Genomic DNA, 13,728 nt, shown 5'->3' with positions numbered 1-13,728 from the left:
GAGTTTGACCGTTTTCGAATCAATTCAGTCGATTTTCTGATATTTAGAAGAATATCAGTAACCAGACAGTTTCTGGTCTCATTGACTTCCATAGTATATTTTTTTCCTACTATGGAAGTCAATGAGACCAGAAACTGTCTGGTTACTGATATTCTTCTAAATATCAGAAAATCAACTGAATGGATTCGAAAACGGTCAAACTCAAACGTTTAACCCTGAGGGAGTTGTAAAATGAGCCTATTTCCCAAAAAAGTGGAGTATCCCTTTAAAATAAAATAATTTACAGTTTTATTCCGCAAAGACATAATAATTGACTCATAAAGTAAGCAGAACACCCACCAGACACTGATCACAATTCCTTCCGGTAACCAGACGTTTACAATAGCAGTTTCCTGAGTCAGTATCGCATGGGCTTCCACCTGGAACTGTCCCCAAAGCATTGCACGTGCATTCTGGGTAACAACAACACAAGAACATCTTTCTTTACAGTTATGAAGACTTTATTTTCACACTGACAAATTATTTGGATTTAGACTGGCATCGACTTACGCTGGCATCCCAGTGGGTCGTCGCTGAGTCCGTAATGGCCCTGTTTGCACTGGTCACAGCGCTCTCCCTCCACATTCGGCTTACAGCGGCACTGACCCGAAATCAGCCCGAGAGACACGTCTGTCAGCGGATCACAAACTCCGCCGTTCAGAGCGCCGACCGGATCGCAGTTACAGGCTGGAGAAAAAATTCAGACTTAAAGACAATTGGAGGAACTGTGGACAGCTGGGAAAACTAACAAACGAAGCCATGCTAGATCTTATGGTATATCAATGCAGCACAAGAAAATCATCTGTATCTCATTATATATAATAGTGCAGTTTTTAAAAAGTAATTTGTTCCCCATCAGCACAACAATCTATTGGTTACACTTAACAATAAAAATTAGTTTGATAACATTAATGCATTAACAAACGATGAACCATTTTAAGTAAGTGAAGACATTAATAATGTTACACTGTAAAAAAAAAATATTTTTATGATTTGTAATCACAACATTTTTTCTTTTGTCAAATCAACTAAACTTATAATTTATGTAGTTCAGATAACATAATATTTTGAGTTTCTGGTGATTAAATTAATCTCCTTCATTGTATTAACTCATCTTTTTCCATTTTAATGAACTTAAAATTTTAAGGCAACCAGGTTACCTATTTTTTTAAGTTAAACCAACAATATTTTTTTACAGTGTACAAAAGATCTGTTTCAAATAAGTGCTGTTTTTTTTCTTACTTTCAATTCATTAAAGAATCCTGAAAAAAAAAATTGTTGTTTCCAAAACAAATATTAAGCAGTAAAAACTGTTTTTTAACATGGTTAATAATAAAAACCGTTCATAATAATTGAGCACCAATAATAATTAATAATATTTGAGCAGCAAATCTTTCATGTCACACTGAATATATTGAGTTTTGAGTTTAGAAAATAGTAATGTTAAATGACATTATTACTGTTTTTACTGTATTTTTGATCAAATAAATGCAGCTTTGATGATCAAAAGAGACTTCTTTTCAAAAACATTAAATATCTTAAGTATTCCAAACTTAATTCACGTTAATTCACGTTTGATCATAATGCATTAAATAATGATAATTTATGCAACTTGAAATTGAAATGTTAAAAGTGTATTTTGACACTGACATTAAATGAACATGAATTAACCCAATTAATACATGTTGTAAAAAATATTTTTTGTTGTTATTTCACATTTATTTTCACATTTATTTTTGTAAATGGTTACCAAAGTTTGATGTAAAATTCACAGACCGCATTTCTGCTTTGTGGTCAAAGGGTCCAAACTCAGTCACCACAACAAAAGAGGAATGTGAAACCTTAGACCCGTGTGCTTTAAAAAAGGGAGGAGCTCTGTGGTGATGGACAACTTCAAAGCCCAGGTGTTTCTACTTTTTTCTGCCCAAATCTGCACAAGCAGAGGTAAACAAAGAAACAGCTGGACCAGAATCACATCACAAACTAGACCAGACAGGTAGAGGAGAAGTAGGGGGGGGGGGGGTGACAGGAGAGGAAATGAGAGGGGACACGTACACTCGCAGATGTTGGGGTCGCGGATGTCTCTCTCTGGATGTTGGTAGAAGAATGGCTTGCACTGCTCACACTTGTGACCCATGGTGTTGTGCGCGCAGCCTTCGCACACGCCACCGCTCACGTTACCCGAGGCCTGAAACACGGCCATGTCGAAATGACAGGAATCAGAGTGATGATTGCAGTTACACTCTGTAAAAGAAGCAAGACAATGTTAGTGAGATAATGCAGATAATGATAGATAACAATTGTGCAACAAACTAAAACAAGGTTGTTTAAAAACTATTTTTGGAGTCATTTTTGACTATGTGGTTTTAAGGAGTTGCAATAATCTCACAAAACATGTCAGTACTTTAAAAATAATCTTAAAGGAGTAGTTCACTTTAAAAAAAAACTTTTGCCCTCTCCCATGTCATCCAAGATGTCCATGTCTTTCTTTCTTCAGTCGAAAAGAAATTAAGATTTAATGAAAACATTCCAGGATTTTCTCCATATAATGGACTTCATTGGGCACCAAATGGTTCAACGTCCAAATGAAGAGAGTTTCAGTGCAGCGTTAAAGGGCTTTAAACGATATCAGACGATGAATAAGGGTCTTATCAAGTGAAATGATCGGTCATTTCAAAAATAAATAAAGAAGTTTACGTTTTTTTAAGCTCAAATGCTCGCCTTACTCTGTTCTGTGATGCGTGTTCGTGACTCTCCTGTTCAAACTCGTTCATCAGAAACATTTTCGAGTCATTTCATTCATTGAATGAACCATGTGACTCGAAAAAAGATTCGTTCATTTTGGACCTTGAACCATTTGGTGCCCAATGAAGTCCATTATATGGATTTCATCAAAAACCTTAATTTATTTTCAACTGAAGAAAGAAAGACATGGACATCTTGGATGACAGAGGGGTGAGTAAATTATCAGCAAAAGTTTTTTTAAAGTGAACTACTACTTTAAGATCTTAACATCTTAAGAAATTAGAATGCAGTAATAATGGTACAACAAAAAGAACAACAACGTTGTTCAGAAACTGTCATGTAAAACAATTATATAACAAAGAATGATGAAAACGATGTTTAGAAACTATAATGCAGTAACAGAATATATATATATATATATATATATATATATATATATATATCATTAATAACTCATAAATATTAAGTTTTTGGGTTTATACAACATAACATTGTATAACCTGAACTAACCTTGTTTGTTTTAGAAAGTTATTTTTTGATAAATTAATTGATCTTGACAAAAAAACTAGCATGATTTCAATAGCCCATGATTTAACGTAGCATAACATCATACTTTTACAGGCGTTGGTGTTACGTCCCTCGGCGGGCCTCCAAGGCAGGTCATGGTGAAAGTCCTGACAGCGCTCACAGTTCAGACCCATGGTGTTGTGATTACACATACAATGGCCATGGACCTACGGCAAAAGCAGACATAATAATGATAACCAATAACAAAACACTTAAAATAATTGTAAACTGACACTATTTGGAATAGGATGTTTAAATGCACCAAACAATTTTAACAGAAGAGAAGATGAAAATTCGGGGAGCTAATTTCTAACTCAGACCCTGAAATGTTTTGTGAAAAGCTTCTTACAACAGAAACTTGGATAAAAGATGAAGTTGCTCAGAACATACAAATCCGTCCCTAAACCAGATGGCAACAGAAGATGTTTATACTGGATGCATCTGGTCTATATTAAACAAACTCCAGCTCTGGTATACGCAGATCTAGACACAGTCTATGTGAGCTTTCATAGAACTGCTTCGTACCTGGAGGAAATCTAGGGTCATTTAGTTGAATAAAATGTACTGAGATTGAGATCTGGATGTATTTTCAGTTCATTACTTTGTAAGGGCTGCAACAGACGGAGACGCATTTCAGACAGATTGCAAACAGAGAAGACAGCAGACTAAACAGGAACCTTGTTCCTTTGGTGTATTTCATTTTTTTCTCTAAAAATCTTTGATATAAAACCGCAAAAACACATGCTACAAACATAAATGACACAAAACCAAACAAGACACTCGACAAGATCCTCTGCGTGCATTTTCTCTGCCACATGGTTATTTGCACTGTAAACCATTCAATAATGAAAATGAGACGGTCCACATACTTTCATACTAATGTGAAACAGATCCAGACTGAATTACCAGCAGACTGTGAAGGAAGTTCAAAAGATTTCTTTCCATGACAAATGTGTGTGAGATGTTTTCTTCAAAACAGAGGTTAAAAAAAGCCACAAAAAATGTCTGATGCATTTAAATTTGGCATAAATCAAAAACTACTTCCTTTTAAATTTGCTGTATTTATTTGCTATTCATCATCTTATAATACCGCATTACATTTTTAAAATAATTTCTTGCCATTTGTGATGTGATAAAAAGTGTAAAATGGAGTAATACATTGAAATTAGTAAAAATAGTCAAAAGCACAATTAGTATAAATCAAATATAACAATAAGTAATAAATATTACAATATATATGTATGTATATATTGACCAATCAGAGCAGAGTAGACCAATCACAACAGACTGGGTCATCTGACCAATCAGAGCAGAGTAGACCAATCACAACAGACTGGGTCATCTGACCAATCAGAGTAGAGTAGACCAATCACAACAGACTGGGTCATCAGACCAATCAGAGAAGAGTAGACCAATCACAACAGACTGGGTCATCTGACCAATCAGAGCAGAGTAGACCAATCACAACAGACTGGGTCATCTGACCAATCAGAGTAGATTAGACCAATCACAACAGACTGGGTCATCTGACTAATCAGAGAAGAGTAGACCAATCACAACAGACTGGGTCATCTGACCAATCAGAGAAGAGTAGACCAATCACAAGAGACTGGGCAATCTGACCAATCAGAGAAGAGTAGACCAATCACAACAGACTGGGTCATCTGACCAATCAGAGAAGAGTAGACCAATCACAACAGACTGGGTCATCTGACCAATCAGAGAAGAGTAGACCAATCACAACAGGCTGGGTCATCAGACCAATCACAACAGGCTGGGTCATCTGACCAATCAGAGAAGAGTAGACCAATCACAACAGGCTGGGTCATCTGACCAATCAGAGAAGAGTAGACTCTCAGAATGGAGGAGTTTAGAGAGACTGAATCATTCAAACCATTTCAGACACTGAGAGAAAAGAGGTGATCCTGCAATGTATATTATGAGAAAATCTAAGTGTTTTTGACCATGGATGCATGTTAACCTATTGTAGGAGAGCTTTAAAACAAAACTATGAGCCTTTAAAATAGCATAATAGGTGCTTTAAATTACAATAACAAATGGCATTTGCATGGCTTGATAAAACATACCATGCCCTCCATGGCCTCTTCAGATCCATCGACTGGGGCGCATTCAGATGCGTGTCCATAGCAAAAACAGTTTCCTCTGACCACCATGTCGTAGATTGAGTAGTAGTACTTCTCCTTGATCTCTATACGCGAGTCCAGAAGGTTGTCCCCGAGAGTGTGCAGCTTAGTGAACTTCACTCTGAGATTAGTGATCTTTAACATGTCTATAGAAGGGAAACGTAAATTATAGAAAGCAAGAAGTTAGAAATACAACAATTTGGTTGGTCTGTTAGGCCGACAAAGATGTATGCTTTTTAAGAAAAGGTATTTCGTTTATATCCTTACTTTGGATTCTGGGGCTGTAGGGGTCATCAATCCTGAAGACTGGATCCAAAACCCTAAAGATGACCTTCAGAACCAAAAGGAACAAGAGTCAATGTAAAATCCAGTATTTAAAGAGGACGTGCAGTAAATTTCCAGATGCTCACCTCGCCCTCAGTTGAGGGTTCAATGTCAGAGTAGCGAGAATCACAGATAACATCATCCACTTTGGTCATGGGTCCTTGAGAGACGAACGGGAAGGAGGATTCGCAGTCATAAGCAAAGTAACGGTACACTTGCCAAGTCTTGCCAAAGTCCGAAGAACGCTCGATCACCATGGCAGCCGGTCGAAACGTCTATAGAGAGGGAGAGCACAATAGGACATTGCAAGCTTGGGATCAATACTTACAATATTGATGATATCCCGCATCATCAGGAACAGGATTGATCCTTACATAATATCTATACTTATTTTTTGGTTACACTTTATTCTAAGGTGAAGCTGTAACAGGGTATTTACACAAATTAGTAATGAGTAATATTAATTAACTACATGTACTTACAATAGGGTTAGTTGATTGTAATTATGCATAATTTATTAGGTATTACTATAGTAAGTGTATCCAACATGTAACTACATCACCTTAAAATTGTTACTCTACTTTGAATTTGATTAGCATGAAAATAACAGTGTGTTAAAGTGCAGCGTTGAACTTTTCATGCCATTAAATCATGCCGTTTATTATAATCAGGTTTTTTTTAAGGAATCATAGATATAAAAATTCTGACCAATACAATAAGCTGATAATTAAATTAATGTAATGGCCAATAACTAATAAATAGACACTCAAAATTAGAGTAAAGTTAAGTCCTTTTAAATGCTACAAGTGAATTTAGGCATTTCATTACAATGCATCTTTTAAAAAATGGATACTTATTTTTATTAAATTTAAGTGCTATTAAATTACCCAGAAAAATAATATTGACTTGTATGGTAGTGTTGTTTTTTAATGACTGTTTTGAATTAGATTATAATCAAATTTTATTACAAAGTTTTAGTAATTTTGTTGTGTGTTTGTTATATTTGATTAGTTATTAGTTTTAGTTATTTTGGTAATTCAAGTATAACTATACCAAAATAAGTTTAACTAAAACAAGTATGCTTTTTTATATTTATTTTATATTTTATAGTTATATATTAAACACTTATTTTAAGTTACAACCATGTATTTTATAGTTTCAGTTAACAATAATAGCCCTCATCTAGTTTCATAATTTGTACTAATTTGCTGTTTATTTGTTGTTTTTGATTAGATTTTTTAAGATATAATGTTAAAATGTAAGACAGTACTGTTAGAAACATGGAATTGGATTTTAATATATGATATGATATTATATTATATCAAAAACAGTGAATTGTGTCTTGTTCAGTGCCATTTCACAACCACCTTGCAATGAACATCACATGATCACTATTGTTCTCTAGAAGCCAGTTGTTTAACTGTGCTCTCTGATATCTTTTAACTGTATTGCAGAAGTGAGATGATGCCGAAATGTAATCTTTAGCTGAAGACATTCCTTCGGTCTCAGTCGGCTGCACAGCTGGGTTTATCCCAGACCTCCCACGGCTCCCACACACAGAGCAACACTTCCCCTCCTGCCAGCAAAATCCACATCAACCCCCCTTTCCTTCCCACATTCTCTCTTAACGACCTCAAATCTCACCTCAGCCCGGGGCTGTGGCGACACCTTCCCCCTAAACGCACATCGCCAACTGCCTCTGTCCCCTAAGCACTTACTTTAAAGGTCATGATGAGGTGGGTGAAGTGGAACTCTGCCTCAAGGTTCAACTGGATTGTGACGTTCTCCAGGCCTGAGAAAGAGGAAAAAGACATCAAGAACGAGAGTCCAGTCAAAAGGTTGTAATTATCCACAATTATTAATGCACTTCCATTTGCCTCTTTCATTATTGGCCTCCTATATGGTTATATATGGTCTTTTCAGGTCTGAGATTTGCTCTGTCCCTACTGGTGTCCCCCAGGGTTCAATTATAGGCCCCTTACTTTTTCCGCATTTATTATAGCATGTTCCCTTGCTCTAAAGTTCACTCTGGCTTTATTATCAATTTTATGCAGACCATACTCAGATTTACAGTATATCCACTCTAAACCTGGTCAAAATGTTTCTTTTCTCTCATACTGCATTTTTTAGATAACGTTTAAAGACTGAGGCCATGCCTAGGAGCTCTCCTTATCAGCTTCGTAAAGTTGGTTCAATTATTTGAAATGTGGATGGCTCTGTTTTTGGAGTTACTAAATAAAAAAAAGTAGGAGTAGTACTTAGTTTCCAGTACAAATTGCACAATTTCACCAGGAACATCTGCAGCTTGTACATTAAAAAGCCATGCACAATTGCTCTAATAGTACTTCTGAACTCTGCTGCTCTATGATTACATTGCTTTTTTTTATTTTTTTAGTGCTTTAAGGGTCTATACACATAAAAAATAAGAACAAACAGAGTCATATCTTTAATTAAGTAGGAGTCTCCCCCCCCCCCCCCCCCCCCGGTATTCCCAGGCCTTTGGTCCAGTTGGCAGCTGTATCTCCCATGGGTAAGTACATCTCTGTCCTCCTACCACATACTCTCTCCTAAACCATACATTCACAGGCTTCTCTGGTTGCATTCATGGTCCCTTGTTTCCTGTCCCGCTAGATTTCACACTCCTCCACTGCAATAACCAGTAAATCTCTGGATTTCCATTCCCTGTTTCGGTTCATGTAAATGAGGAACATATGGCTTGTAGAAACTGTACATTCTAACAGATTGGAACAGCTGAACCTTCTCCTTTTGGCTAAAGATGTTTCGTAACTCATCTGAGTGGCTTCATTGGACATAGAATAATGGGAGCGTTCCCAGGTAAAATATACTTGTCTTAGGGGCCGTTCACACAACACTGTGTTCAACTAAAAAAAAAAACTTTAAATGCGTTTTGGCCTTTCATTTAGACAACAACGACGATTCGTGGGCCTAAAAATGCAAACTTTTGAAAATGGGTTTCAATGATATGCTACCATTATAGTCTCAGTGTAAACTACAAAATCAGAGATCTGTTTTAATCAAACAGATCTCATTCCCCATTGACTACCATAGTATGTATTTTTCCTACTATGGTAGTCAATGGGGAATGAGATCTGTTTGATTAAAACATTCTTCCAAATATCTTCCTAACACTAACATTTTTGGGTGAACTAACCCTTTAATCAGTGTTTGAGTGTGAGTGTCTTAATAATCCTAATAATGCCCAGCCCTGTTTGTTTGAACCGGTTTAAACCGCCAAATGCGTCAATTGTCATCATTACGCTGTGCCTCATGATGGATTACTCTTTTGGCGTAAATCGATGTGTACGGACGTCTGCCAGAAGCTAGTTAGTATATTATAATATACTATTAATAATATACTATTAATATTTATATGTATAATATACTATTAGTATATTATACATATAAATTTTACTACATTTAAAAAAAATTGTGACATCTCATGCTGTTTCAAATGAGTTTCAAAAAACATTTTTGAGAGAAATTTCAACACCATCAGAAGGGAAAAAAAAAAACTCTTTCCCAAGGGAAAAAGAGTTGTCATCCCACACTTTAAAGACAGGTCATCACCTTAACTGGTCAGCAATTACACAACTGCTTTGAAGTTGTTAGTGCCTTCATTGGTCTGATTATAGGGGAACTAACGGACACACTAATGAGAGAGAGTTCCCTATAATAAGTGTTTCACTGCCTTCCTATGTTCCCATGAGAACTACACAGATATTGCAGTCTTTCATACTTTAGGGGCTTTCGCACCGTAAGAACCTTTTCATAGTTCCTAGAACTTTTGGCGGAAGTAACCGGATGTCAATTATTAATGCACTTCCATTTGTTAACTACCATATATCGCCTCTTTCATTATTGGCCTACCATGAAGAAATTTCCATTCTTTCCAGTCTGAGTCTTTTCAGGTCTGAGATTTGCTCTGTCCCTACTGGTGTCCCCCAGGGTTCAGTTATAGGCCCCTTACTTTTTCGCATTTATTATCGCATATTCCCTTGCTCTAAAGTTCACTCTGGCTTTATTATCAATTTTATACAGACCATACTCAGATTTACAGTATATCCACTCTAAACCTGGTCAAAATGTTTCTTTTCTCTCATACTGCATTTTTTTTTTGATATTGCAGTCTTTCATACTTTAGGGGCTTTCGCACCGTAGGAACCTTTTCATAGTTCCTAGAACTATTGGCGGAAGTAACCGGATGTCGGCGTGTATAATAGTTCTCTCTAATAACGTATTATTCAACATATATACGTCAATTCAGATCGTAACTTAATGGACATGGATAATGCGAGCATTCCTATGTTTGCTCAGACTCTGGAGTTCTCCAAAGTTCTGGCTTACATCACTTCAGAGTGTTCCTACTAGCGGTGCGAATGCAACAGGAAAAGGTGGGAGCTATTAATTCCCATGGGAGTCAAGTTTCTAGAACTATCCGGTGCGAAAGCCTCGCTTGACTGAGCAAACACTTAAAATGGTACTGAACATTGGTATTGAAAAGGAAAAAGGATGAGCAATTGTCTTGTTTGGAGTCACAGCTCAGCTCACCATTTTCCGACTGCCACCAAGTCTTGAGGCGGTTCGGAGCAAACGTAGTCACAACATTTTCAATTCCGTGGCTGGTTTCTTGGTGCAAACTCTCATCGTAGGTCTCCCTGGAATCGCACACAAAGCACTTCTTCTCTTCCTGTGATGGTGGGGGAGGGAAAAAACAGATAATGTCAACTGCATTCTTGTGACACAAGAAGTTCTTCAAATGAAATGAATGACTGACTGTAAAGGTCTCCGAGATTCCAAAGCAAGTCAACCCACTTGGTCTGATTTACATTACGCAGCTTTTTCACAGTCTGATGACCTACAAAGAGCATTGGTTGCATGTGCTGTCCAGATGTTAAGAGTTGCTTTGGGACATTTTTCTCTTCATTAAAAACATAGTAAAGCAATTTAGTTCTCTTTAGGAGCATTAGCTTAAATTTGAGACATATATGGAGTTGTAATTCTGACCAGTGCATTAAAATGAGTTCCTGTCTACCTCGGGGCTCGGGCTCATTACCGCCATTTGACCTCACGAGGGATGGATGACATCACCAACACCATTTTAATGACTGTCTACATGCCATAAGCTTGAACTCAAAATATTGCACTGCAAAGGTTTGTCTTTGATGACACCACCTAGCTTTAAGTGATTAAACGTGAAGAGATGAAGGTAAACTGAAGACTGGTGATCAAAAGAACCAATACAGTGGTTTAAAGCAAATTCTTGGTCTCGAGATAATACTCAGAAGCAATTATCTCTGTTAAGTTGTGGCATGAGTGATAATAACTCAGACAAAGCATCAATGAACCTCTGCAGGTTTCAGTTCTGAAGATTCAGAAGACCCTCATTATATTTTCAATGGACCTACGTAAAACATTTTAAGGCGTTTTGTCTAGAAGGAAGTCGTCTAGACAAGGTCACGGGTACTGAAACAAACATAACTTCATGTTCCAAAAACACCCACATGAAATAACAGGACCGCAATAAAGCTCTTTCTGAAGATGTTCCAGATAAAAGCCCAGAGGGTTGTTGGGAGATATAAAATGCATAAATCCTCAATTGTGGTGTTGAAATATAATTATCAGGCCAAATATAGAGCCCACATGGGATGCGGTTTTAATTTCAAATGAACGTAAATCAATTGACATCATTGCGTTAAATGATTGAATAAAATGAATGCTTATCTTTGCAACATGAAAAAAGTCCTTATAATTTCCACCACTATGGAATGATGTTAGCTCATCATTCAAAGTCAGTGTTTCTGAGCCTTTAAAACATCTGCATTTATTCAAAAGGGTTTTGAGATGCAGCACATAGGTTACCTGCAAATGACTGACGATACAAAAGGGCTCAGGTTTATGGAGTCCGCATGTTGAGGTGGCCGAGAGTTGGTTAGCTCTTCCAATGAGAAGATCTCCCGTGGCAGGATAACAGCTGCCCTCTGTGCAAACATCTCCCAGCTCAGGCACATCCGCAAGAGCCCATGCCCCTAGAACTTTGTGGAAGAAAAACTTTTATGTACAATTGTACTAAAAGAAACATAATAACATATGGACTTTGTTTGCTTGAATTTTCAAGGTCCTTTAACTTTTAGAAAAGCTCAAAAGAGTGAGTAGTGATAGACCAACTTATCAGCCAGACTGCTAAATGTGTTATTTTAACATGTAAAAATAAAGGATCTTTAACCTTTAATATCCATGGAATCTTGCAAAAAAAACAAAAAAATCTTTATATTGGAAATGACTCTTCAGATTATTACAAAAAAACAAAAAACATTCTTTTAAAAACTGTTCACTTAAAGGTTCTTTGAGGAACAAAAAATGGTTATTCTGCGAAAAAACCTTTTGGAACACACATTCAAACATACACACATACATAAACATACACAGACATATATCCACATAAATATAAATTGGACTCTATGCTATCTGAATAAGATTACTTAAGTAAATGAAAAAAGTTAATTTAAGTGTAATAAAAACAAAAAATATACATAGGCTAAATTACAGGTAAACGTGCAAAGGTGTAAATACATATAATTTGTCAAATTACTTGAAGTAAATAAATTGCAAAAATATAACTGCTTGAAGTTAGAGAACCCATGTTTTGTGGCAGTTAAAACTGGAAAACCCTTATTTTGAGTGACTTTGCCTCAACCAAACTAAAATGAAACTTACTTAGAAGGGCTGTGAGCTGTAACAGCATGTTTCTAGATTCTTTCTTCAGTCTGTGTGAGCCGTAATCCTGGTTTTGAGCTGAGTTTGATCTTGATCCCTGCAGACTGAGCTGATGTCTGCTACAACTGCACTGCAGCTGCCTGGAACAGACAGAGAAACTTTTTCTCCTCAGTCTCAAAATCTTCTGCGCATGCGTCAAGTCGCGCGACTCGCGCCCTCCTCCCCCAATGACAAAGGTGGTCTTGAGGTAAGCAACGGTCGGACAAAAAAAGGGATAAAACTAATTAAAAGAGCACTAAGTGTAAGTCTAAGTAGACTGATGTGTACACGTCAAGTGACAAACACTGATTGTAAGCATTTGCATACACTGAGATAAACGTGCCTTTTGTGAGATTTGAAACGGTATGGAGACTCGGCATTTTTCAACAGGTGTTCGGTTCTGACGACGATTCGAGATTTGCTACTTACCGGTTATGCGCATGTGCGGACTCAGTTTTTTTTTTTTTTTTTTTTTTTTTTACAAAAGGTACAATTTCCTGTTATATGTATAATTTCCCTTTAAAAATGCTTACTATCATATGAATATTTGTACGGTGATAAAAGAATATACTGAAAAAGAATAACTGCTGTAGCCTATAGGTAAATATTTACCAACAAGATATCAGATATTTACCTTAATGTACTTACTGTGGCTTACCATGTTTTAAAAATGATAATTATATCACATGGCTATATGCATGTATGGCTACTTTACCATGGTATTAACATAGTAACTTACATGTCCCCGAACACCATAGTTTACCATGCTACTTTTTTGCTAGAGTTAAGATAAATATAAAACCACCTTATATCTGGTTGCAATAGAAAATATTTTAAACAAAATGTCTCACAATAACAATTACAAAGTCTTAAATGGATGGTATAATAATGGTATAAGTTTTATCTCAAAATACCCCATAAATATGTTTATATAACATTTTAGAATTGTCACTATTTTGAGGGAAAGCAAATATGTACCATTTCTGTCCCTTTAAGTGCAAATGAATTGTTACTTACAGCACAGGGGGCAGGGCTACAACATCTTGAAAATTTCAAAAACTTTTAGTTCAAATCCAAGTCAGACAGAGATGGAGAGACACAGTAAGAAGAAGTGACAGCATCCACTTAGATAATT

The 13,728-nt window shown here is 36.4% G+C and overlaps 1 protein-coding gene across 1 annotated transcript in view; it reads right to left on the bottom strand.

The window, feature by feature from the left end:
* The window catches only part of lamb1a (laminin, beta 1a), a 37,278-nt gene extending 24,563 nt beyond the window's left edge, over window positions 1-12,715 (bottom strand). The window contains exons 1-11 of the mRNA XM_039695225.2: window positions 12,555-12,715; window positions 11,700-11,872; window positions 10,389-10,527; window positions 7,538-7,611; window positions 5,906-6,094; window positions 5,763-5,826; window positions 5,439-5,641; window positions 3,398-3,518; window positions 2,095-2,283; window positions 550-726; window positions 340-452 (exon numbers count right to left, since the gene is read on the bottom strand). Coding sequence (XP_039551159.2) covers window positions 340-452; window positions 550-726; window positions 2,095-2,283; window positions 3,398-3,518; window positions 5,439-5,641; window positions 5,763-5,826; window positions 5,906-6,094; window positions 7,538-7,611; window positions 10,389-10,527; window positions 11,700-11,872; window positions 12,555-12,582 — 1,470 coding nt within the window. The 5' untranslated portion in view covers window positions 12,583-12,715. The remainder of the gene's footprint in view (window positions 1-339; window positions 453-549; window positions 727-2,094; window positions 2,284-3,397; window positions 3,519-5,438; window positions 5,642-5,762; window positions 5,827-5,905; window positions 6,095-7,537; window positions 7,612-10,388; window positions 10,528-11,699; window positions 11,873-12,554) is intronic.
* Between the last annotated feature and the right edge of the window lie 1,013 nt (window positions 12,716-13,728).

The sequence above is a fragment of the Pimephales promelas genome, chromosome 25 (assembly GCF_988280905.1).
Source record: "Pimephales promelas chromosome 25, fPimPro1.hap1.1, whole genome shotgun sequence".
Lineage (NCBI taxonomy): Eukaryota > Metazoa > Chordata > Actinopteri > Cypriniformes > Leuciscidae > Pimephales > Pimephales promelas.
The sequence above is the reverse complement of the archived record's forward strand: the minus strand, read 5'-3'. Positions and strand labels throughout refer to the sequence as shown.